Raw genomic sequence first — 26,634 nt, forward strand, 5'->3', positions numbered from 1 at the left:
GGATTGTAAGAGCCTGACGCCATCTCTTCCAAACACGTGTGTGTTCGTGTGTTCGTCGTCCATCGGAGTGGCGAGACGTTTGACGTCTTCACAAACAGAAACACACACACAGTTTGATACAGAAGATTCGTTGGAACATTATGAGTACATGATTAGAATGCTTGCATGGCAATGCAAGTAGTGGTGATTGCACATACATCAAGACAATAATGGTTAGGGAGAAACAGACGGAAATATTGTCTGGTTGAAATCGCATTCCTTTAGAGAAAGAAAACGAGATGGTCTTTTTGTCTTGTCCACTCCGATGGACGACGAACACACACGTGTTTGGAAGAGACAGCGTCAGGCTCGTACAAGATTTTCAGCAGAGTTAGTGCGGACGTAAGGAAAAAGTTTTTTTCAAAAATTTACCATAAATCGAAATATTGTGCTAGAGACTTCTCGTTTGTTGCAAAATGAAGGTAAATGATTGAATATTACTAGAATGTAAGAGTTTGAGCTTACAATTGCATTTTTTACCATTTCGGTCGAGTCAAAGTTGACCGAAGGTTGAAATTTTGGCATTTATCGTGATTTATATGAAAATATGTCAAAATTGATAGAAGCTACAACCATGAGTTATTTTTTGTTGTATTTTACATGAAATTGCACACATTTTCATATATAAAACTTTATGTAACTGCTAATAGAAAACGGTGCAAAAATTACGACAAAGTGACTAAAGAATTTCTGAGATTTTCAGCAGAGTTAGTGCATGCGGAGGTAAGGAAAAAGTTTTTTAAAAAATTCACCATAAATCGAAATATTGTGCTAGAGACTTCTTGTTTGTTGCAAAATGAAGGTAAATGATTGAATATTACTAGAATGTAAGAGTTTTAGCTTACAATTGCATTTTTCGACCATTTCAGTAGAGTCAAAGTCGACCAAAGGTTGAAATTTTGGCAGTTATCGTGATTTATATGAAAATATGTCAAAATTGATAAAAGCTACAACCATTAGTTATTTTTGTTGTATTCTACATGAAATTGCACAAATTTTCATATATAAAACTTTATGTAAAGGCTAATAGAAAACGGTGCAAAAATTACGACAAAGTGACTAAAGAATTTCTGAGATTTTTAGCAGTTAGCTGATGCTTTCTTTTGGGATAAGAAAGAAATTCGCACATGCGTAGGTGGGTCACGCTTGTAAACAAAACAATAGTGTGATCTGTGAACTTCCAGCATCCCTCAAGGCACGTGATTTAAAATTTTTTGCAAACGAGGCCTATAAGTATTTTTCCGCGAATATTTAAAAAAACTTTTTGTAGTTGACGTATTTTACGTCCACTTGGCACCCGACAGACAATTTTTGTTGACATAAAATACGTCCAGTCAGCGTTTAAGGATTAAAATACTCAGGTATAAGTATTTTTAGTTTTTTTAATTATCAAAATAGGCAGTTCTAAGTGTTTTCAGGGGATTTAAATATTCACAGATTTTAGCCATTGGGGGTGGGGTTACGGCATACATCCCCCGTGAATACAAGGGATTACAAATATATATATATATATATATATATATATATATATATATATATATATATATATATATATATATATATATATATATATATATATATATATATATATATATATATATATATATATATATATATATATATATATATATATATATATATATATATATATATATATATAAATTAGGCATATATATATATATATATATATATATATATATATATATATATATATATATATATATATATATATATATATATATATATATATATATATATACACTCAGGCAAATTAGGGCATCTGGGAACGGAGATTTAGGAGGAAAAGGATGGAAAGCAGCCATCGAAGCATCACAAGTTTAATTGCCAATTTTTCGAGACTAAGTCTAATCATCAGGGCTGTAAAATATACAAAATTTACAAATTAAAAACAGACTCGGTAAAATGAAAAGTACAAAAGTTAAAATTAACAAAACGGTAAAGAATTTATATTAAAAGAAGGTAAAAAAGTAAATAAAAATAAAAAGTAAAGAGAATTTTAAGACTAGTACCTATCTCGAGGAAGCTAAAAAACTGAGTGCCATTCTCCTTCCTGGAAGGCTGGACATCAACTAGACTATAAACAAAATAGTGGAGAAGGCCTGACTATTTAACGGGGCTACAAGCTGCTTAATTGTTAAAGATTCCAAAATATAGAGAGAATAGTCATTGGGTGCTTGGGCTACGATACGGAAATCATCATTTGTAAGTAAAGTTCTACATTTATTAGTATGTTCTCTTATATTAGAGAATTCTTTGGTTTTCAAAATACATCCTGTATGGTGGCTGACTCTGAGATGGGAATCTGTCGGACTTTGAGCATTCCTTTGGTGGCTCCCACATATTTCTCAATCTTATGTTTTGGGTGAGTAAAACAATAAACCACCAAAGACCGCATCAAAGCCGGAAGTTTATCCTTGTGGGAGAACAAGGAACCCAGGGTTTTAGAATTTTTAGATATCAATTTTATATCCAGTACCAGAAAAGTATTTTGGATTACTTTTTTATCTGTAATTTAAATGTACGGGGTGTACTTTGAAAACCAAAGAATTCTCTAGTATAAGAGAACATACTAATAAATGTAGAACTATTTACAAATGATGATTTCCGTATCATGGCCCAAGCACCCAATGGCAATTCTCTCTCTATTTTGGAATCTTTAATAATTAAGCAGCTTGTGCCTCGTTAATAGTCAGGCCTCCTCCACTGTTTTGTTTATAACCTAGTTGACGTCCAGCCTTCCAGGAAGGAGAATGGCACTTAAGTTTTTTTAGCTTCCTAGGGATAGGTACTAGTCTTAAGATTCTCTTTACTTTTTATTTTTTATTTAACTCTTTTACCTTCTTTTAATACAGATTCTTTAGCGTTTTGTTAATTTTAACTTTAGTAACTGTCATTTTACTGAGTCTATTTTTAATTTGTAAATTTTGTATATTTTACAGCCCTGATGATAAGACTTAAATTTCAAAAATTTGGCCATTAAACTTGTGATGCTTAGATGGCTGTTTTCCATCCTTTTCTCATATATATATATATATATATATATATATATATATATATATATATATATATATATATATATATATATATATATATATATATATATATATATATATATATGTATATATATATATATATATATATATATATATATATATATATATATATATATATATATATATATATATATATATATATATATATATATATATATATATATATATATATATATATATATATATATATATATATATATATATATATATATATATATATATATATATATATATATATATATATACACACACACACACACACACACACACACACACACACATTATCGTTGGGGTTTGGTGTGGGCAATTTAAATGTGTGCCATACAGGGAAAACCCTTATTGGTTCCTTTGAATTTTAAGAGACCAATCAGCTGAGGTCTGTGACCTAAGCAAGTTCAGTTTGAAAAGTTAGTGATCAGTAAGGGTTTAGCAGCCAAAGGGTTGGGGCGCGTCTGTAAGACAGTGATTGGGGCGTCACCTCGGAGTACCTTCCGACAATTATTGCATACTTGAGTAGCATAATATTAACAACAGGTCCCTGTGTAACTATTAAGCAAAATACATGTATTAATTGTAACTCAAGCATTTCATTTGTACTGGTAGAACCTTTATATGACTGAGAGTCAGGTCATATTTTTGGTGTCAGGTGTGGGGTCTTGCCGGTACATAATAATTTACACCGTAATTGTGAAGGTAAAATAAACAATGCAAACTTGAAGAAAATCGACGCACTATGGCAGGAGTGCCAGTACTAGCAGTATCAGTGCTAACAATAACAGTGCCAAGAAAGAGGACTGCATGAAAGAGCTGTCAACAACTATCCAATGCGTGTTAAAAGAGTTGCATAAATTAGCAAATGAAATAGAAAATAAAAAGCCCGTCGACCCACCCGCAATTTTGGCTGACATTGCGTCGTCCCCACTAGTGCGATCAGTCGAGAAAATAAAAAAGCTGCTAGTGCTAGATGGATCAGTGCCTGAGTTTGACAACTCAAGCATTGGTGAAGGTTTCCTTTCTATCGAGACCTCCATAAAGTGTATTGAAAGTGCCACAGTAGGCTGGACAGATAGAGAAAATTGTGCAAACAAAACAAAAAGTGACTGGGAATGCAGCATAGCAGATCAGGAGTTGGGACATCAGTTGTTCAAAAAACTGGTGCACTTTTAAACAACACCCCACCCAATAGTTTGCCCTACCGAGAGGAGAAGATAGAGCTGATGGAAGCCTATGACCCCACGTTGAGGGTGGGAAAGTTGATTCTAGTATTCTGTAATCTCGGTGGAGACTATGAGTCCCTTACCCCTGAAAGAGACCAGACTGTAGAGGGAGAAGAAGCCTTCTGCCGACGCATGCTGAGGCAAATTCTTCCCACATCCATAGTGGGATTCCTTGTTGGTGATGAGAGGCCCTTACAAGCTGTGCTGCCAAAGGGTTAACATCTGTTAGACCACGAACAATGCCAACAAGCAAGGGGGAGGGGGCAGGCCACCTCCCAACCATCTGTTGCAACGATTAAACAATCTGACCAAGCGAGTCCTCATCCAGTCCCACCCACCATCCAGGGGGCAGGGGCACACACCCAGGGACCTCGAAGAGGCAAGGGGAAACCAGCCAATTTTAAAAAGGCGGTTGGCCGTTGCTGACGGTGTGAAAGGGAGGGCCATGTGAGGGCTCAGTGCCCCTCTCTCACTGAGCCACAACGTTGTTTTCGATGCCATGCAACAGACCACCTTGTGAGCGCGCTTGTTCAAAAAATGATGACTGCCAGCGGAACAACGCTCCCCCTACACCAAGGAGAGGAAGGGGAAGGCGACGTGGAGGAGGAGTGGGAGGACCCCCAACTACACCCACACTCATCAGATCCAAACAACGACCGTGCCCCTGATAGAACAAGGGGCGCCTTGTTGGGGAGTGAGGGGAGTCAACCAACCCCCTGAGAAATACTGGAGAGCCCTCCACCAACTGTCACTGCCCCTAACGGAACATTGAGGGTACTGGGAGGGAAGGTAACGCAAGAGCCTATCGCCCACCCTCAGTCTGCAAAGGAAGTCACAGTGCCAATTGTGGAAATATGGGCGGGAGAGCGACAGGGAAGGGCGTTGATCAACATGGGCACAAGTGTGTCTTTGTTAGAGGAACACCTAGTGACAGGGTAGGTGCAGCTTATGTAAGGTTGTTTAGTATTTAAATACAGCAGGCGGCCATCGGATGGTAACCCAGAGGACTGTGAAGCAGCAGGTAACCATCAATGGGCGAGTGGTGACAAACCTTCTGTGTAGTACCAGCATTACAAGTAGAAGGAATTTCAGTTATTTTAGGAATTGATTTTGTGGCTAGAAAGGAAATATTAATAGCTGGCACAGACGGGAACAGGATCGAAGTATGTTTAAAAGGACAATGAATCCCCACAGAGGGGGAGAGACTAAGGTGCCTAAGTCTCTCCCTAAGATCAAAGGGGGGTGGGGGGAAGTACTTGCCGCCCCAGAGGCGGGAGATGTGGCACCACCCTGGACCCTCCCATCCCTCACCATGACGCCCGCACGTAACTTACCAGAAGGCACCTTAGTTGTGATCAGACCCCATCAGAAATGGGAAGATTTTATCATTCCGGGTCTGAGTGAGGTAATACACGGCAAGGTTAAGGTGCCATTTATTAACATTAGCAATCAGCGTATTGAATTAGACAGTGGGTCGATATGTGACCTTGAACCTTGTGAAATAGCAGATGGTTCTCACACATTTGCGACCTTGAGTAGCACACGTCGGGGTCACGGTGAAGAACATCTGGATAGACTCCTGTGAACAACTGGTGGATCTACCCCTGTTACTTATCAAAATATTGTTTAGGAACTTATAGAAAGTTATCAAAATTTAATCGCAATTGGCAACGAGACCCCAAGCAGAATAAATAATTTTCCTTTTATAGAGACCGGGGACCAACCACCCATAAGATCTGAGCTGTATAGAATGTTATCAGCAGGAAGTGGAGAACAAAATTAATCAATTAAGGGAACAAGAGACAGTTAGATGGTTAATAAGAAGAATGGTTCTCTTAGGCTGTTGATTATAGAAAGTTGAATAGTATCACAAAAGGCAATGCATTTCCATTTGAATAATATCACCAAAGGCAATGCATTTCCATTGCCCTCTGTCGAAGAATAGTTGACTAAGGTCAGAGATAGTAAATTCTTCACCACTTTGGATTTAAAGTCAGGTTATCACCAAATACCTATAGACGAGAGCAGCAAAGAAAAGACAGTCTTTATAGCTAATGATCAATTGTTTGAATATAATTAACTTGCTTTTGGAGTAAAGAACACTCCTGCCCATTTTTCACGTGTTTTGATGTCCGGATTAGCTTTGCTATTAGGGCATAGCATGTTTGCATACTTTGGTGACATAATCATAATAGGGGCTACAGTAGAAGAACATAAGAAGAACATTATTGAAGTCTTTGAAGCTTTAAAGCAACATGGTATGAAAATTAATCAAACCAAAAGTAAATTCTTTCAGCAAGAAGTTGGATTTTTGGGGCACATCATAACATCTGGAGGCCTTAAGCCTTGTGCAGATAGAGTAGCAGCAATTAAAGAATTTCCCCAACTGGAGAATGCAAAAGAAGTAGCCAGTTTCCTCAGGCTTGCAGGCTACTATCGTAAGTTCATAAAAGATTTTTGTAAAATAGCGAGACCACTAGATTCATTGAGGAAACAGTTGGATTTTCATTGGGGACTGAAGGAAGAATTAGCTTTTCAAGAATTAAAGATTTCACTCACTAGTAATGAACTGTTAGCTTATCCAAAGTTCAATCAGCCATTTCTAGTAACTAACGATGCGAGTAGTATAGCTACTGGGGGAGTGAACTCTCGAGTTGATAATGCAGGGAATGAAAAACCGATCTGTTTTGCATTGCGAGCATTAAAAGGGGCAGAGAAGAATTACAGTACCTTTGATAGAGAGCCATTGGCAATTATATGGATGCTGGAGAGACATTGCTACTTTTTGCTGGGGCATAAAGTCAAAATAAACACGGATCATCACCCATTGAGAGATTTATTCAAGAAAGGGGATTTAACCACTCACCAGGCTCGTTGGATTGAGCAGCTGTTAGAGTTTGACATTGTGGGAATTGAACATACAGCAGGGAAAACAAAGTATCTGATGCTTTCTCAAGAAGTGCCATAATGGGAGTTACAACCCGAGCAGCAAAGAGAGGGGAACAACAATGAAAGAAACAGTTGCATGCCTCAGAGGCACCTGATGTAGAAAGCGGGAATAACTCGGTAACTCAAAGAGCTAAGAGAGAGAAGGGGTGCGAATTAAACCAGCTGTGAGAACGAGAGAGCTGATCCTCCAAAGGGGTCAGCAAGGGGGTGCCCAGGGAGTGAGAGAGTGTGTGATTGATTTGCGTGGTTGGAGTGTGGAAGAGGTGGTGAGGGGTCAGAAGTTCAAACCATGGATTGAACAGGTTAAGGCTTATGTAAGGGGTACAAGTAACGAGTTTCCCGATTTCCCAACGGTGCCAAAAGATATGTTCTTCCTTGAAGGAGATATCTTATTTTGTAAATATGGGAAGAGACTGGGTGATATCCGATCTCGCGTCGTCCTTCCTCCCTCTTTGGTAGAGAAAGCCATCCACATGATACATGTAAGTCCCTATGTAGGACATATAGGTAGAGAAAGGCCCCTCAAGAGGGCACGAGAATCCTTTTTTGGGTAGGGATGATAAAAGACATTGTAAAATTCATCTCCAGTGCCACATCTGTAATACCATGAAAACCTATAGACCATAGACATACTATTCCGAAGGCTCGAATGTGGCCAGCGGAGCCAATCAAATTTGCCATTGATGTTGTGGGACCCTTCCCCCCAGGGGACGGGCAATTTAGGTGTGTGTGTTTGATGGTGGATGCATTCGTGCGGTATATGCACACATATGCGATGGTGAATAAATCGGCAGTATCAGTTGACAGAGCCTTGAGTTCATTCATGGTGAAGTTCGGATGTCCCCGTACGTTAATCAGTGACTGAACATGCATTTGTTAACGAAGTAACAAAAGACCTAACAAAAATATTGAATGTAGAACATTTCACGATTGCATCTTACCGGCCTTCAGCCAGTGGGTTAGTTGAATCCTATAATAGAGAAGTAACATATTTTGAAATATTAAGTAGCAGACAGTCTGAATCAGTGGGTAGAGGTGTTGCCAGTGGTGTAACTTGCACTCAATACATTGTATAAAGGCTCCATAAGAGATACCCCTTACTTTTTGTGTATGGACAGGGCCCTTCATTGCCATATACTGTGATCATGGACCCTAGAACTTTACCACTATGTAGTGTCGAACAATACCGGGTGATGTTTTGTAACCTGACCTGAAGAGTGTTTCAGACAACACAGTTGCTTCTGTTGAAGGCCAGTAGAAAGTATCAGACGAAATATGATCGGCGATTCCGTACGCAAATGTCTAAGATACAAATAGGGGACAGAATCTATCTGAAAAGGCTGCAACCGAGGAAACATAAACTCGAGTCCGCCTACTTAGGACCGTATCGTGTGAAAGAAGTTAAAAACGACACCACAGTGATCCAGCATATTAAAACCAGTGTCCAAAGCAAGTACTACTTCACACATGCATCCCATCAAAGAAGATGTTTTGATGTGGCACCTGAATAAGCCAGTACCCCCTTTCCTGGGACTGCCTGGCTATCTGCGGGGGGAGAGTGAAAATGATGTGCAAGCATGTCTGGGTATCATTAATAGTGCACCCAATGTGTATACAGACAAAGGTTACAAATATTGGTGTCATGCGCTGTTGTGAAAAGAAAACGTCCTAAATGTGTCTATGGACTTTCATTCCATGTTCTTTTATTTCATTTCTTGTGGTTGATTTTATTCATGTCTATTTGATATCATTTATTCATTTTATTCTATTTCTGTGACTTTTACAAAATGATTTTGTCTTGATGATTGATAGTAATCTGTTTTTGCCTTCTTTTGATTATTTAAACTGCAGGTTATTGCAATCCAATTCTAAGAAAATTTGTGTTAATGTGTGGAGCTAAAAATTATTATTCCATTGATCCTATATAATTCTCTTTTTTTTATAAAAAAAATCATAGTAATGTGATGCGTGGAATTCGTAACACTGTAAATTGCCAGTTGTAACTGCGCAATTTGACCGTGACTTGCTAAGTTTTAGTTTTTGTTTGTGCATGAATTATTGATAATGTATGTTGGGAGGTATGGTACTCAAGTGGCAGTGCACAAATAGCAGAGAAACTAATTAAAAAAAAAGTGTTGTGAGTCCTGCGAGACACAGAACTTTTAGGGGGGAGTGGTGAACTGATTTATATAGAAATTCACTAGTACAGTATAGGAAAACAAATCCCTTTCCTAGATATGGGAGTTCTGTCTTTGTTGCTATCCCAAGTGAGTTGCTTCCTGTTTGCTTCCGTACCTCCCTCGTAACCCACTTACGAGACGCAATCGTTCAAATTTCTCCCTCATAAGGGTGGTACTTCTCTTGCTTATGGCAATGGAATTGTGTGAATGCACTACTTGGTAAGAAAATCCAGAATGGAAATGCATCACAAAGCACTAGGATATCACTTGGACAAGAACTGCACAGAAATCGAGATGGTTTATTGGTAAAACCCAACGCTCTGTTAGGAACTGTTACATACTTATATAATTTCATATTTCTGAAAATATGCAGTAAAAACGTGTCAAGAAATGTAGAATATATATATATATACTAGTTGGCATGGTTCATCTGTGATACGACTATGACGAGTTCAAAGTATCGAGAGACATAGGTATATATTTGCTTTGATTTGATATTTTTTTAGAGAACGAACCAGCTCTTATCATAGAAAATGGGTAGTTTTAGTAGGATACTAAAGTAAGTTTCTCACTTCCCACTATCCGGAATTGGCAAGTCATGCAGACATTGTACAACAGTTTGTCACTTAATGTTGCCCAGAGGGCGATATCGAGATAGATACATATTTACTCTGATAATATATTTTTTGAGAGAAAGAGCCAGTTTTTATCGTAGATAATGTGTATTTTAGTTGGAAAGTAAAGTATATTTCTCACTTCCACCTAAAAATTCACACAGAAATTTTGCGACAATTTTTTGCTCAGTGCTGCTCACAGGCCAGTAAATGCGGTGAACAAACATGTAAAAAACCCACCTACAAATTTTTTTTAGCAATAATATTTCAGGACATCTAAATTTAGACATACCAGTCCAAAACTGTAAAAAACTAAAAATCGATAATTCCTCAAAATTCGACGGACGGCGTGGCCCTTAAATGACTTAACTTGAAATTTTACTTACCCAAGGGTTTACTCAACAAAGAGAAATCTCTTTGACAGTTGAGTACACTACTCTTCTTGCTGTTCTCAAGTACAATACATTGTATTTTCAACTGTTACAGATCAGAGGACCCCTAATTAAGCACTAGGGTTTCTTTACTAATGTTGTATTATTTGATTTGGATGTTTACAGTTTTCTTAAGCTTTTTCCCGCATCATTCTGCTTCTGTACAGATATTTGGTCCGTGTGGAAGAGATGCGTCAGTCACTCCACATCATTGAGCAATGCTTGAACCAGATGCCCCCAGGAGAGGTGCGTGTTGACGATGCCAAGGTGTCCCCTCCCAAGAGAAGTGAAATGAAGGTCAGTATAAACAGATTTATGAAAATGTTAAAATGATATTTTGGTCTGATATCATGTTGAATATTCTGAAGATTTGTGCATTCTTGAAAATCTTGTATCAAAAGAGAAAACAGTATTACCCAAATGCAATTTTTTTTTTATATTATAACTTTTTCCACCAATCCAATAGTCGTAAGATCATCTTACTCCATGTGAAATGGCTCCAGTCACACAAACTTTAAAGATTCCAATGAGAAAAGACCCCCTACACATACTGAGCTCATGCTCCCCTGGATGTCGTGGGTAATAAGGCTTGATTCATCATCTTAGTTATTTTCCATCTTGAAGAGTGTGTGGAAGGGATAAGGGCACTGAAAAATTATGATTATGGGGTTTTAGAAAAAACTAATTTAATTGTAAAAACATTTATTTGGAATGAATCTTACCAACTGTTACAGTTACTTACAGGTTCACACCATTAGGTGCAATTGATATAAAAATAAACAAAAGAATATTTGGTTGACCTGGATGGACTGTTTATATTCACTTGTTTCCCACCAAGTGGTGTTGGAATGTTTACATTTTTGTTAGAATTCTCCCTGCCATGTCCATGTTCATGTTGTGTGATTAGCTTTACTAATAATTTTGACTTTACTTTGGCTGACATTCTTCTGTATGATATTGCTCATTTTCTGTTTTATGTTATCTACAGCAAACAGAGATATAAGCATTTTACCTCCTGTTAAAGATAGCTTATATCTCCGTGCCAATAGGTGAGTCGGCATTCAAACAAAAGATCATATGGCTGACCCAGATGATTGTCTGGTATACTTGTTCTTCACCAGGTGTGTTTTGTATGTTTTAGCTCAGGTCAGAATTCTCCTTGCCATCATTGTGTGTTGGCTCTCAGTATTTCATGGTTTTGGCCATTTGCTGCTTTCACAGTACAGTACTGAACATTTATTTTCCATAGGATGCATTCCACTAGGATCAAGGCTAAGAACATCAGGTTCTGTGGGAATGATTACTGTCTTAGCAGGGTGCAGAATTTTTAGTTAGTAGATAGATACACCATTTGTACTGACTGCAGGGGTATAAAGTGTGATTTAGAAAATAGACATGAGGAATTTAGGGATTTTCGAAGGACTTTTGTGCTTGAGTTCTTTAGATATACTCAAAAGAGAAGGGAAGCAGATAGATTGTGAAAGCAAATAGTTGGGTCAGGTCATGAACCTGTCATTTCTCCCCTTCTCCAGATCCTTCATCAGTAGTTATCTGTACTCAGTCTATGGCTTTCTCCTCTGCTAATGCTTAAGTGAGTACTGAGACCTCTTTAGCTTTGCCTTCTGCTCCCCTTTCATTCAGGAAAGCGTGTTAAGAAATTAGAACAAGACGTAAACATATTTTAGTCAGTAAAAGATTTCCATGAATTTATGTTAGGGAACTGTTCTGGGTTCCCCCATTGTGATCGATCATTTTTGTGTTCCCCTGTAAGAAGTAAGGTGTTGGTGCCCTCCCCCATCAGTAGCCCGAGCCTAGGACTGCCCATATCTGCTATTCCCCTTTCTTCATGAAATGCACCTCTTTATTCTTTACATACTGTTTCTTTGGCTATCGGCAAGTCTCTGCTTTCTGCTTCTGTTAATGTTTTGCTTTCCAATCTTACCATAGTTACAGTATTTTTGTTGTTTCCAAGCTAGCTGTTATTCTAGTTCCTCTGCTTTCTAAGAAAGTGATGACTGTTTGTTGTGGTGTCTTTTTCTCTTAGGAGCCAGTGTTGAATGTATCTTGAAAAAGTAGTGGTCCAATTAAGCAATTTGGGGAAGTACAATTGCTACTTAACCTAAATTTATTTTCTAGTAGTTTTATTTACAAGCCATCCACAACTAGCACAAGTTACCTCTGTATTCTTGTGGATAATAATTTACTGGACCAATCCCTGCCTAACCGCATACTAACCTATAATTAACCTAGAGGGCAATTTCATAAATATGTATAACTTGATGATCATCAATCTTCTATACACCTTTTTCCTTCAACATGTAGATATGCCAAAAAAAATAACTTCTGGAGTATTTACTCAGTTGAGCTTTTTCACAAAAGCTGTAAAATGTTTTTCCCATATACAGGTGAGATGTATTTTGATTGAAGTTCTCTGGATTTGTGTGGAGTTCAAAGTACTGTAAAATAAAGATGCAATTCATGTACTGTACTGTATTGTGAATTGTTTTTGTGTGAGGCTGATATAAGTCCTGCTACTGTGTGAGAAATAGTGTATCGTATACAAGAAAGTTGATTTATATGTCAAATTTCCCTATTGTTATGTTGGAGGTGGTCAGGCTGAAAAGAGAGAAGACTGTGTACCTTTACAGTCTTCTTGCTTTTCAGCCTGATCACCTCCAACATAACAATAGGGAAATTTGACATATAAATCAACTTTCTTGTATACGATACACTATTTCTCACACAGTGGCAGAATTATATCAGCCTCACACAAAAACAATTCACAATACAGTACATGAATTACATCTTTATTTTACAGTACTTTGAACTCCACACAAATCCAGAGAACTTCAATCAAAATACATCTTCATAAGGGGCGGACCTTTCCACAGCTTCATGATTAAAACAATGGCTAACAAAAACAATAAATATCAAATTAATGAACATCATATAAAACCAACATGCGTAATTTGTCACAGGTATTAACCACCTATTAACACTACATTGTTCTCCCTCTTTTCAGTTATTGTTCACACTCCTTTTTTAACTCTATTCCAATATTATGTTTTTCCCTAGTATTTACATAAAAAAATTTATATCCGACAAAGTATTGTCACAGGTTATAGATTAGTACACAGATTACTTTAGAGTCATCTTTATCCTTACTACTATCCATACTTTCTAATGTGCTGCCTCTTAAGTCTGTACTATCACAACTATCCAAACCAAGCTGATATCTAGCTGACTTCTAAAATTCCCCTACCAACTATCAGACTACTTTCTCTAAATCCCTGGAACTCTAACACCTAACTATCTAAAATGGCAAATCACTGCATAGGATTTAAGCTCCTAATAGGAAACCCAGTTTCTTTTAGAAACAATGGCAACATGAAAAGCCCTTAACCTATAAGATGCAGCATCCCCTCTAATAGAACAACTAATTTTCTTCCATGACCACGCAATGCTAGTTCTTATCCTCATCACTACTTTAGTAGGATTTATGCTATCAAATTTCTTTACTTAATTCACATAACACCTCATCAGCATTGTCTAATACTTCATGCATTGTATTCACCCTATCAAAATCATTGCCTACTCTGTCAGAGTTGTCTTCTTCCTTAATGGGAAAAATACAAATACTAATGTAAGAGTAGTACAGTATTATCCATTTCAACTAATTCTTCAACCTGTATTTCTATGCTTCCTTTTCCTACCTTTTCCTTTATTCTTCCTAGTTGTAAATGTCTACTAAAACTAATTGTTTCTCTTCTAGTAAAATTTCCTCTGGCTTACTTATATTATCTTGTACTCTCTCTCTCTTGTCTGCATTCATTCACACTTTCAGCCACTGACATTGAGGTTTTATCCCAATGAACAATCTTCATAGTTCATTTCCCAGACATGCTCTCCATTCCCCATATTCACACCTTGATTCATACCTGACTTTCTACACACTCCTGCTGCATGACCTACTATCCTGCATTCCCCCTATTCACACCTTGATTCATACCTGACTTTCTACACACTCCTGCTGCATGACCTATTATCCCACAACATATTGCACATTCAGATGTAGGCTTATGACACATCTGGGCAAAATGACCTGTTCTACCGCAATTTGTGCAAAGACCTACATCTTGTGAGTTATAATTTCTTGCTACATATCCTAACTACATTAAACACCCTGTATTTGCAGGGGATGTGTACCACCCCCCCCATGAATAGCTAAAATCCGTGAATACTTAGAACCCTTCTAAAAACACTTAGAACTGCCTATTTTGGTAGTTCAAACAAACACACAAAAAAACTAAAAATGCTTATACAGTACAGGTATTATCCTAGTTACGATGGGGTTAGGTTCCAAAAAACCCATCATTTGTTGGAAAAAATGTATCTCGAATATAGCCTAGCCTGCACTAGGGTATTCAGTACCATGTATACATATTTTGTAGCCTAGCCTACACTATACTCTGTGCATACACAGTAATACCCTGAACTTGCGTGATTAGAGTTCTCGAATTCACAGACACACGAACAATTGCGAATACTAAGAAACCCTGCAAAAGTGTTTGTTTAATTTTTTATGTAATTTATAAGTTTTCAAGCTTTAATGTGTAAATTAAATAATAATAAAAATAATAATTTCTCTCTCTCTCTCTCTCTCTCTCTCTCTCTCTCTTTTACTGAGATGAGAGAATTTTTATGGTACATGTATATGTTTATTTGCTTTGTATGATAAATAAATTTTTTACGTAATAATAAGTACAGTACTAATTTTCAAATATTAATAAGATTTTAAATAATAATAATAATAACACTATAACTGTAACTACAAAATTCATATGTGATACGTATTTTAAACAAACAAATATTTTTCCCTCATCTTCTGTAAGAAGCTTGAAGGCAAAAGCTGTCAGACATGTCAATTTAACATGACAGGAAGGGGTAGTGTTGCTGGTTAGTGGTCAGAGGTTTCTTGTAATTCTCTCTCTCTCTCTCTCTCTCTCTCTCTCTCTCTCTCTCTCTCTCTCTCTCTCTCTCTCTCTCTCTGTGTCCGTAATAATTCATACAAACTTTCACACTCCTAAGGACAACTGTTATCTCTCTCTCTCTCTCTCTCTCTCTCTCTCTCTCTCTCTCTCTCTCTCTCTCTCTCTCTCTCTCTCTCTCTCTCTCTCTCTCTCGTTTGTAGTTAGCGCAACCTACGTATTCTGTGTATGTCTTTAACTGTACAGTAGTTAATTTTAAATTTATCTAATTTTACCTGTACCGTTTACAAACTGTAAATGTGCCGTTCTAAAATATAGAGACATAGAGCATTTCAGAACAAAGAGAAAGAGACAGAATAAAGAAGTTTTTAAAAACGAGGTTGATAACACTTCTAAAAATATATCGGTGGAATGGGGGGAGAGAGAAATAGTATACTAATCTTCACACACAACTATATTCTTACATTAACCATTTATTTATTTTTTTTAAGGGTAATGCATTAAGCTAACTTTTAAATGAAATTACAGTAACTTTAATTTCACATAAAAGTTAGTTTAATACTGAATTTCCATCTTTTGATACCAAACGTAAGAATAACTTTCTCTCTCTCTCTCTCTCTCTGTAATAATTCATAAATAATTCAACTTGATATGTCAAGTAAGGACAATATCTCTCTCTCTCTCTCTCTCTCTCTCTCTCTCTCTCTCTCTCTCTCTCTCTCTCTCTCTCTCTCTCTCTCTCTGTCGTGTTATTCTCTCAGTCTCCGTAATAATTGATAAATAATTTTGCTCTCTTAAGTAAGGACAACCCTTATCTCTCTCTCTCTCTTGTTCATAGTTAGCGCTCGCACATTTTTATAACTTATTATTTCTCTGTACGTCTTTACCTGTACAGCAGATAGTTTAAATCAAGCTAACTTTTAAATGAAATTACAGTAACTTTAATTTTGTTTAAAAGTTAGTTTAATACTGAATTTCCATTTTTTTATATCTAACATAATAATAACTTTCTCTCTCTCTCTCTCTCTCTCTCTCTCTCTCTCTCTCTCTCTCTGTCTCCGTAATAATTCATAAATAATTTAATTTGATATTTGAAGTAAGGACTCTCTCTCTCTCTCTCTGATATTTAAATAATTTAATTTGATATCTCTCTCTCTCTCTCTCTCTCTCTCTCTCTCTGTAATAATTGATAAGTAATTTCACTCTCTTAAGGACAACCCTTTCTCTCTCTCTCTCTCTCTCTCTCTCTCTCTCTCTCTCTCTCTCTCTCTCTCTCTCTCTCTCTCATAGTTAGTGCTCACACATTTTTACAACTTATTATTTCTCTGTACGTCTTTACCTCTACAGTAGATAGTTTAAGTTTATCTAATTTTACCCATACCGTCTACGAAGTGTAAATGCGCCAGTGTGGCAAATACGTTCTAGAACTTAGACATAATAACTAATAGTTGTATTAGTCAAAATAAAAAACACTGTTTGTTCATGAAAAAGCATTTCAGAACAAAGAGAAAGAGACGAAGAATAAAGAAGTTATTAAAAAGAGGTTGAGAAAACTTCTAAAAATAGATCAGTCGGAAGGGGAGAGAGAGGACTTCTCTTCCAACTCTCTATTTTTATGTCAACCATTTATTTCTTTTTTTAAGGGTAATGTATTAAGCTAACTTCTAAATGAAATTACAGTAATTTTAATTTCATTAACAGTTAACTTAATAATTTGGGAGCATGATTAGGATCATATTTAGTGTTTAAACTTTAGAAATAAGCATTTATTAGCATTTTTAGAGACTGTGTCAAACTTACACGAAAATTCACCTTGCTAGAGGGGTTCTGGAACCTAACCTCGCATAAGGTTGGGGTATGACTGTGTTAATATCAGCTAATTCTGAAGGTTCATGCAGAGTGACTTATGATAATTCAATACAAAGAGAAATTGAATAACAAACATATATGGTAGCATAGCCTACATTATACTGTACTCCATATTCACATATCGTAGTATACAAACATCAACATAATGATTATGCACCTTTTCCATGGATCTTTTAAAATGTTATGCTTTAATTTGCTGTATCCAACAATATTGTATATATTTTAATATTGCTTGTATATTATAAATTGCATTCATAGCAATCAATGTTTTGGTTTGGAAATCGATTATGCGGTAAGTTTATTTCGCCCTATTTAACTCAGTTCAGAGCGCTTTTCTTGATTCTAGTTAGTGTAAATGAATCTCTAGACACTTTATTTATATTGGGCAAAGTTATTTTTCGTTAAACGAAGTGTTTTTAAGTCGAAATATAACTGAAATACATCTCGTTGTGAAATTAATTTAGCTATTTTTTTCATTAATAGGTGACGTTGTTGGGCGTTTGTGGCATGTTTGTTTTGTGTAAAAAAAATTCAAGATTCTGTTCGCTATTTTCACTTGATTTCATCATAATACGAGCTTTACGTATTTATCTTTTGTAGGCGTAAAAATAGCAGCAATATGTGGTCTTTCATGCCCAGTAGATTTGATTAAAATACTTTCTCTCCAATTTTGATTACAGTTAAGTTTCATCCATGTTGCTGATGCACGATAATTTGTAGTCATTAGCAGCTTGAACATTGTTTTCTCAGCTTCAGTTACAACTTGCAGCTTAAATTTAGCAGTATATTTCCTTGCTGATCTTTTATCCACACCGAATAAGGGTATAATGTAAAAATATATCAGTCCTATTCTACTTAACATCATTTGGATTCGGTTATTAGCAAAACAACAGTTTCTTGTTCGGTTTATGGCTGTACGCATTTACGCAAGAATATAACGTTACTAACTATACTTTTATCATTCTCTTTTACTTTTTTAGAAGATGGGATGAAGAGATGGAAGAAGAGAAGTTGGTCTATTGTAATTTGGTCTCTCTCGCTGCCTGATTGTACGTTGCTGCCTGCACCTGAGCGAAATTTAAAAATGTTTTATAAATATTGTCGTATCAGTAGTAATTGCTCACCCCGTCGCAAAATTGAATTATCGTAACTCGAGCACTATTGGGTACCTGAGCATTTTAATAGTTTTATCACAAAAAGTGCATTTGGTCATGAAAATGATATGAAAATACAGTAATTAATGAATATTTCTTAGTGAAAAATACCGCAAATGGGCGAATATTCAGCTAATGTGTATATATGTTCCATAAAGAAATCTGCGAATAGGCAAGTCCGCGAATCGTGAGACCGCGAATACGGGGAGCGGTTTACTGTACGTCTCAAACATTTGACTGGCTTCACCTCTGTACATCCCCTCACAGGATGTCCTACTTTACCGCACGCAAAACAGGCTCCTAATGTCCACCTACATTTACCTATCCAATGTCTTCTTTTCCACGCCTATAACATTTAACTTATGTCACTACTCTTTTCACAATATCAGTGACATTTCTATGACTATTCCTAATCCAACTTAAACTTTGTCCAAAACTCATACTTCTGCTTTTATCCTGCCTTGTCCTACTACTGCTTCTCTTCATTTTTCTAGCATTCCTATAATCTGTATTTCTCATCACATGACTATTATTACTACAAAATGCATATTACTTCCCAAAAATCTACCATCCCTGCAATCATTGTTCTACCCATAATCATTCGGCTCTTCTATAAAATCTTTGTTATTCTCCAAAGAATAGCCCACTACTGCATCTCGGTACAACCCACATTCAGTCTTATCCTGCAATCCATGCATTCTCCCCATATATGCTGCTTTATTCCTCGTGTCTTCCACATCCTAAAACTCAAAATCCTCAACTAACTCTAGCACATCATTCCACTTTAATCATTCATTCTTCCATAGCATCGTTTCCTCCTGCTTTATATTTATAAACTCTGCCATCAGGAATGGTAGCCAGAAACATCATCAACATCTTATTGTCATTAATAACTTCGTCCCCCCATACTTTTTCCTAGCTAAAGTTTCAAGCCGATGGACATACACCGACACACTCTCATTCTTTCTCATCTGTACATCCTCAAACTCATTCTTTCTCTCATACCTTATTCCTTCTTTCACTGTTCTCACGTGATCAGTCATCCTTTCTAACAACTTCATACTTATGTCTTTGTATACTCATTGTTTCATAAAAGTCCTACAATCTGTTTTCAGAACTCACACAATCCTTGCAACCAGTGATGCTTACTATCTCCATGTTTTGCCAAACAGTATCTTTCATACTCCTTAAAAAGTCATTTATGTCCCTTTCACTTGATATGAAGTACTTTCAGATCTTGGGTACTTCACTGAGTACTGTAATCCTGTGGACCTCTTTCATTCCCTCATCACTTGAACTTTCTATCTCTCTGTCCATTGCTTCACTCCTGACTTACAGTTGTCCCCACTCAGCAGGTTATATACAGTAGTGAGTTCCTATTCTCATTTAACTTGTATACTATCTCTGTCCTTTTCTTGATCTTACTTTTCTTTAATGTTTTCCTATCCTTCTCTTTCCTCTCTTTTACACCCTCATCCCTTCCTACAAGCCTTCACCTATCTTATGCACCCTTATCCTCTCCTTCAATCTTTTTCCTGTCTTCATCCTCTTTTTGGTCTGGAGTCGATTCTGTCTGTCGTGTTCCTGCCACCCTTTACATTTCCTCACCCATGGTAATACCAGATCCTAATCTCACATTAACACCCTTTTTATCTTCTCCTCCATCTTCCTCTCTGATTCCTGCACTTGTTCTCTAACTGATTCTTTTATTTTCTTCATCATTTTCCTTAAATTCTCATTTTCCTGCCTCAACTGCTCATTTTCTGCTTCCGCTTTCTTTAAAGACTCCCTTGTCTCCTCTAGTTCCCTCAACTCTATGTAATCCCTCCATTTTCCTTAGCTACCTTACCTCATTACAAATTCCAAAAATATTCCTGTTCATTTACACTACTTTTACTGCAACCTTCACTGTATACGTTCCCAACAAACTTTGCCAACTACACTAATATACCACTATCTTCCCTCTAAGAACTGCTGAACTCCACTGCTCTCACTCCTCTCAAAACACTGGCCCCACATTGAGTGCCAGTATGGTATGGTATGGTGTGGTATCTTTTACTCCTAGGAACCAGTGTTGAATGTAAAGTACTGTGAAGGAGTAGTGGTCCAGTTAAGCAATTATATTCTAATAATTCTATTTACCAAAAATCCACAGCTAGCACATTACCTCCATATTCTTGTTGACAATAATTTACTTGATCAATCCGTGTGGCTACCCTGATAGTGGCCCACCCGCTGGACTCCCCATGTCAGTAGGCCTTCTCCTCTGCCAGGGAATCAAGGCATGTCTCAGGAGGTAGGCACCTTTTGCTAACTCTCAACAATCTACTTTCTCAAAATCGACTAGCTGACTAGATTTATTTGGTAGCATTAAGCACGTGAGTCAATCAACTCGCGTGCTATCATCAGCTGGTGAGAGTAACAGTGATGAGTGTGTAGATCCAGTCCAGTTATCCAGGGTCCATAGGCATATTATTCCAACTACTTCATTAGTTTCTGAACTGCTTGTTAGTACAGTAATTGAGTTGTTTAATCATTTCCTTGCCCTGTATCATCATTCATTCCTTCCATATCTGACATTAACCTTCCTCCTCTTACTCCATTTTCCCCCCTCTGAGGAAATTTCTCCCTCTGTTGCCTCATATTCCTTACATTTTGATAACTTTACTCACTTGTACTAGTGGTCCCTCCCCTCCCACTCTTCTTGTGCTGTGCAGACTGATCCTGCAACCACATCCCGTGACATTATTGCTGGCAGCCCCAGGTACAGCCATGCTCATAAGTGATATTACATGACTGCATCGGAGGTTGTTTATAATTCATTAAATGGCAACCTAACATGTTGCATATTTATCTCTTATTTGAATGCAAAAACACAAGTATTTTATAAAATAAGGCCAAAGTATGTTTCAGAAGAGTAAAATCTATCATATATATCAAAATTGTAAGAAAATATCACATATATGTAATGAAAATCCACACCTACAGTATATAATTAACCCTTAAACGCCAAGCCTCTATTTACAAAAACGTCTCCCGTATGCCGGCGGCGTTCGGTGAGTTAGCGCGAAGCGGAAAAAAGTTTTTCAAAAATCACAGCACGCTTAGTTTTTAAGATTAAGAGTTCACTTTTGGCTCATTTTTTTGTCATTGCCTGAAGTTTAGTATGCAGCCATCAGAAATGAAAAAATATTATCATATATAAATATTGGAATATATGACCGAAAAAAAACCTCTTATATAATTGTATACAAATCGCTGTAAGCACAACGGTTAAAGCTAATGAGTTAATTTTTTTAGTTGTATTGTACACTAAATTGCGATGATTTTGGTATATAACAAATTGTAAAACGATCAAAGCAACACAGAGAAAATATTATCACAAAATGATGCATGAATTAACGCCGAGGACGTAAAAAAAATTTTTTTTCAAAAATTCACCATAAATCGAAATATTGCGCTAGAGACTTCCCGTTTGTTGAAAAATGAAACTAATTGATTGAATATTACTAGACTGTAAGTGTTTTAGCTTACAATTGCAGTTTTCGACCATTTCTGTCGAGTTAAAGTTGACCGAAAGTCGAATTTTTTCTATTTATCGTGATTTATATGAAAATATTTCAAAACTGATAAAAGCTACAACCATGAGTTATTTTCTGTTGTATTGTACATGAAATTGCGCACATTTTCATATATAAAACTTTATGTAACGACTAATATAAAACGGTGCAAATATTACGACAACGAGACAAAAGAATTTCTGAGATGCTCGGCTGAGTTACCACGCAGATGTAAGGAAAATGTTTTTTTTAAAAATTCACCATAAATCGAAATATTGTGCTAGAGACTTCCAATTTATTGCAAAATGAAGGTAAACGATTGAATATTACTAGAATGTAAGAGTTTTAGCTTACAATTGCGTTTTTTGACCATTTTGGTTGAGTTAAAGTTGACCGAAGGTTGAAATTTTGGCAGTTATCGTGATTTATGTGAAAATATTTCAAAACTGATAAAAGCTACAACCATGAGCTATCTTCTGTTGTATTCTACATGAAATTGCACACATTTTCATATATAAAAGTTTATGTAATGACTAATGTAAAATGATGCAAACATTACGACAACATGATGAAAGAATTTCCGAGATGTTCGGCCGAGTTACCGCGCGCAGATGTAAGGAAAAATTTTTTTTTTTTTTTTTTTTTTTTTTCCCAAAATTCACCATAAATCGAAATATTGTGCGAGAGACTTCCAGTTTGTTGCAAAATGAAGGTACATGATTGAATATTACTAGAATGTAAGAGTTTTAGCTTATAATTGCGTTTTTACCATTTTGGTCGAGTTAAAGTTGACAAGCTTGAAATTTTGGCAGTTATCGTGATTTATATGAAAATATTTCAAAACTGATAAAAGCTACAACCATGAGTTATTATCTGTTGTATTGTACATGAAATTGCGCACATTTCCATATATAAAACTTTATGTAACGACTAATATAAAACAGTGCAAACATTACGACAACGTGACGAAAGAATTTCTGGCGCGGACATAAGGAAAAAGTTTTTTTTAAAAAATTCACCATAAATCGAAATATTGTGCTAGAGACTTCCAATTGGTTGCAAAATGATGGTAAATGATTGAATATTACTAGAATGTAAGAGTTTTAGCTTACAATTGCGTTTTGCGACCATTTCGGTCGAGTCAAAGTTGACCGAAGGTTGAAATTTTGGCAGTTATCGTGATTTATATGAAAATATTTCAAAACTGATAAAAGCTAGAACCATGAGTTATTTTCTGTTGTATTGTACATGAAATTGCGCACATTTTCATATATAAAACTTTATGTAACAGCTAATATAGAACAGTGCAAAAATTACGACAAAATGACGAAAGAATTTCTGAAATTTTTCGGCTGAGTTTACTGTGGCGTAAGAAAAAGTTTTTTCAAAAATTCACCATAAATCGAAATATTGTGCTAGAGACTTCCAATTTGTTGCAAAATGAAGGTACATGATTGAATATTACTAGAATGTAAGAGTTTTAGCTTACAATTGCGTTTTTCGACCATTTCAGTCGAAGTCAAAGTTGACCGAAGGTTGAAATTTTTTGTAGTCGACGTGCGATGCGTCCACTTGGCACCCAACAGACAATTTTAGTCGACGTATGATACGTCCAGTAGGCGTTTAAGGGTTAAATAGTATAACCATTAGAGAACATCGTGAAAGACCCTTTAAAAGGAGTGAGCTTAGTGTTTTCGCACTCCCAACTAGTGAGAGCGCGCAACAGAGTAGATTGAGCCTGGTCCTTTGGGAAGATAACCGTCTCCTTAGGGACCTTGTCAGACCTAACCTAGGCTTCTTCCTTTAGCCTGGCGAAACCTGGATAGGGGGAAACTAAGTCGGGTGGGAAGAACTCCAGTTCCTCCAAGCGATGGGTGCCTAAACCTTCGATGGTCAAGGTGTCATTATGTAAGGGAGCATGTAAAGCCAGACGCCATGGGTTCCCTTTATCGAAGGGAGGTAGTCTGGAGGCATCCGGGACAACATGGGACTGGGGCGTTGCTCCAGACTGGATGAACCCGGAAATCCGACTTTCATGGGCTTCCACTTTCTCCGTCAAAGATTGCATAGACTCTTCGGAAGACTTCAGGCTTGAAGCAATATCACCAAGCTTAGCGTCAACTTTAGAGTCGAACTTCTCCATCAAGCGATTTATGAAGGCCTCAGAATCAAAGTCAGGCAAAGACTTAGCCTTTGAAATTCTGGATCTCGACCCCCTTATGAGGGGAGCAGCCTTAATTATTGGTGATACCGGTTTGGGAACCGGAGATGACAGAGAGGGAAGCCTTTGAGATTTAGAAGGTTTTGAAGAACCTTTCTTTTTCTGTGTTTTAACCTTGGGCCTGACAGATTGAGATCTGTCCCCAAGGTTGGCTGGATTCGGGAAACCCTGGAAAAAGAGGATGAAGAAGAAGGTGAATTAAGAGATGGAACACACAAACCAACCCTGCCTGTCTCACTTACCACCCTACCTTCAACCTGATGGACGTCAACTTCGACAAGCATGACTTCTGAATGTAAATTAATAGCCGCCACCTCTTCCGCTACTTCTCCGCACAGGGCTTTGTCTTGGGAGGATTGAGTATCCAGCCGAATCTTTTCGATGATCGGCGCAGGTAAGTCCTTTGGTAAGGCGGCGGAAATCCGGGCACCAGGGTAAAGGAGATTACAAATCTCCTCTGAAAGGATGTACGGTTTACCGGCTGCCACATTCCTCCCGAATCCGCCGACCCAGGACTTCAAAGACGACAGTGCAGTGGAGCGGATTACAGGTTTAACCTGGAAGAGAAGGCGGAGTTAATAAAAAAATCCCTCCTGAAAGGAAGAGCTATAAGAGGTAATATAATCGAAAGAGACTAGCCTACAATTTAGTCGACTCTCGACACTTACCGATTCATCGGACGCCAGTCCATAAAGGGCGTAACAAATCTCGCACCCTTCTGGGTGCCAAACGATTCCATCTCCAACATGAACCGCACAGCCAGAGTGGGAGCGGCACACCGTGACCGAGCGATTGATGGAGAATGGCTGAGCACCCAGGTTCTTCTGGCCAACGTACCATCCGTAAGTAGGAAGATGGTAAATGAATACCATAGGAGTAGGCGCCGCCGAATAAGACCGGCGAGAGGGATTGTTAATAACGTAAAATTAATACAAGGCAAAAAGGGACGAATGTTTTTAAAATCATAAATAAGCGGAAACTTTATAACATTCCGCCGTAGGGGTATGTAATGCTCCGCCGCCAGTCACTGATTTCGTTGTATATACATTATGGGAACGGAATCCCCATGGCGGAGGGAGAAAGGAAATACCTCTCCAACAACCGCGGTTAAAATCACCGTAGTGATAGAACAACGAAAAACAGGACTAGACCGGCGGAGATGAAAATAATAAAAACCCCGAATGTTGTCATGCATACGCGGGACAATGTTCGACACACAAGCTGCCAACCGGATAGACATCGGAAGCAAGTCTACGAAGCACCGCCCGGATGAAAAGAAAGGGGGTAGTGATAGAAACCTGGCGGAACGACTGGTCGAGTGGGCAGCACTCTCCAGACGCTGACTATACCACCCAGGAGGGGGAAACCGAACAACGATGAGCGGCTACCCCCATACAGGGGAAACGCACAGGTAGCGTCACTAATCATATGACGAAAACTGAACTGCATACACGAGAGAGAAAGAGACCGTAGCCTACACTCCAACACCCAAGCTTTGGACTAGATAGGGGGCCAGTGGGGTACGCCACTGTAATGGGGAGAGAAGGACCAGGGTCCTAGCTCAGCCAGCCACATAAGACTAGAACAAGCAGGGAGGGAGGAAAGTGAGGATTCCTCACGCTACAGGCACTCGTAAACAAGGCAAACCAAACCTCCCCAGCCTAATGGCTGAACGGGAGATAAAGGTAGCCTAACACCATGTAAGAGAACAGCACGTCTAGCCTAAGGCTAAAAAACTATATCTAAGATAACAATTCAATAAAAACATTCGAAAAAGGCCAACATATAAAACACATATATAAAAGCATAAACGAATTGGCGAAAAGACAGGCCAAAACACGCCGAAGCATCAGGCATAAGGATATTGTGTGTATCCCAAGATGGCCGCCAGAATGCCAAAACGAATGTGAAACTTAATCTAAAAATATAAAAGTCATCCTGCCTTGTAGAAAACAGCTAACATCATAAATAAATACTTCACACCAAGGAGAACATATTAAAGACTGGAGGGGAAGAGAACTGATAAAAGGGACCCAAATTCTATTGTCAGAAAATGGGGGACCCACGGCCTAGATGATAATGGATAGGCAAAAACACAATCTCATCCCCAACCAGCACCAGATGCAAAGTAAAATACATTTTCTCCACACAGACTCCAAATTATATGGAGACAACAAAAACAAGGAGAAAAACAAACAAAATAATATAAAAAATGTTGAGATTGAAGATCAAAATGTAAGAGGCAAACATGGAGCATATGCTGCATATGGGGCAGCGCTGCAAAACACTTAAAAGGAAAAATCGTAAGAGAAAAACAAATTAAATTGCCTCTAAGACC

General features: G+C 37.5%; 1 protein-coding gene across 1 annotated transcript in view; it reads left to right on the top strand.

Moving 5' to 3' along the window:
- The window catches only part of ND-49 (NADH dehydrogenase (ubiquinone) 49 kDa subunit), a 77,481-nt gene that overhangs the window by 45,778 nt on the left and 5,069 nt on the right, over positions 1-26,634 (top strand). The window contains exon 7 of the mRNA XM_067099954.1: positions 10,672-10,801. Coding sequence (XP_066956055.1) covers positions 10,672-10,801 — 130 coding nt within the window. The remainder of the gene's footprint in view (positions 1-10,671; positions 10,802-26,634) is intronic.

This window comes from Macrobrachium rosenbergii, chromosome 56 (genome assembly GCF_040412425.1).
Source record: "Macrobrachium rosenbergii isolate ZJJX-2024 chromosome 56, ASM4041242v1, whole genome shotgun sequence".
Classification (NCBI taxonomy): Eukaryota; Metazoa; Arthropoda; class Malacostraca; order Decapoda; family Palaemonidae; genus Macrobrachium; species Macrobrachium rosenbergii.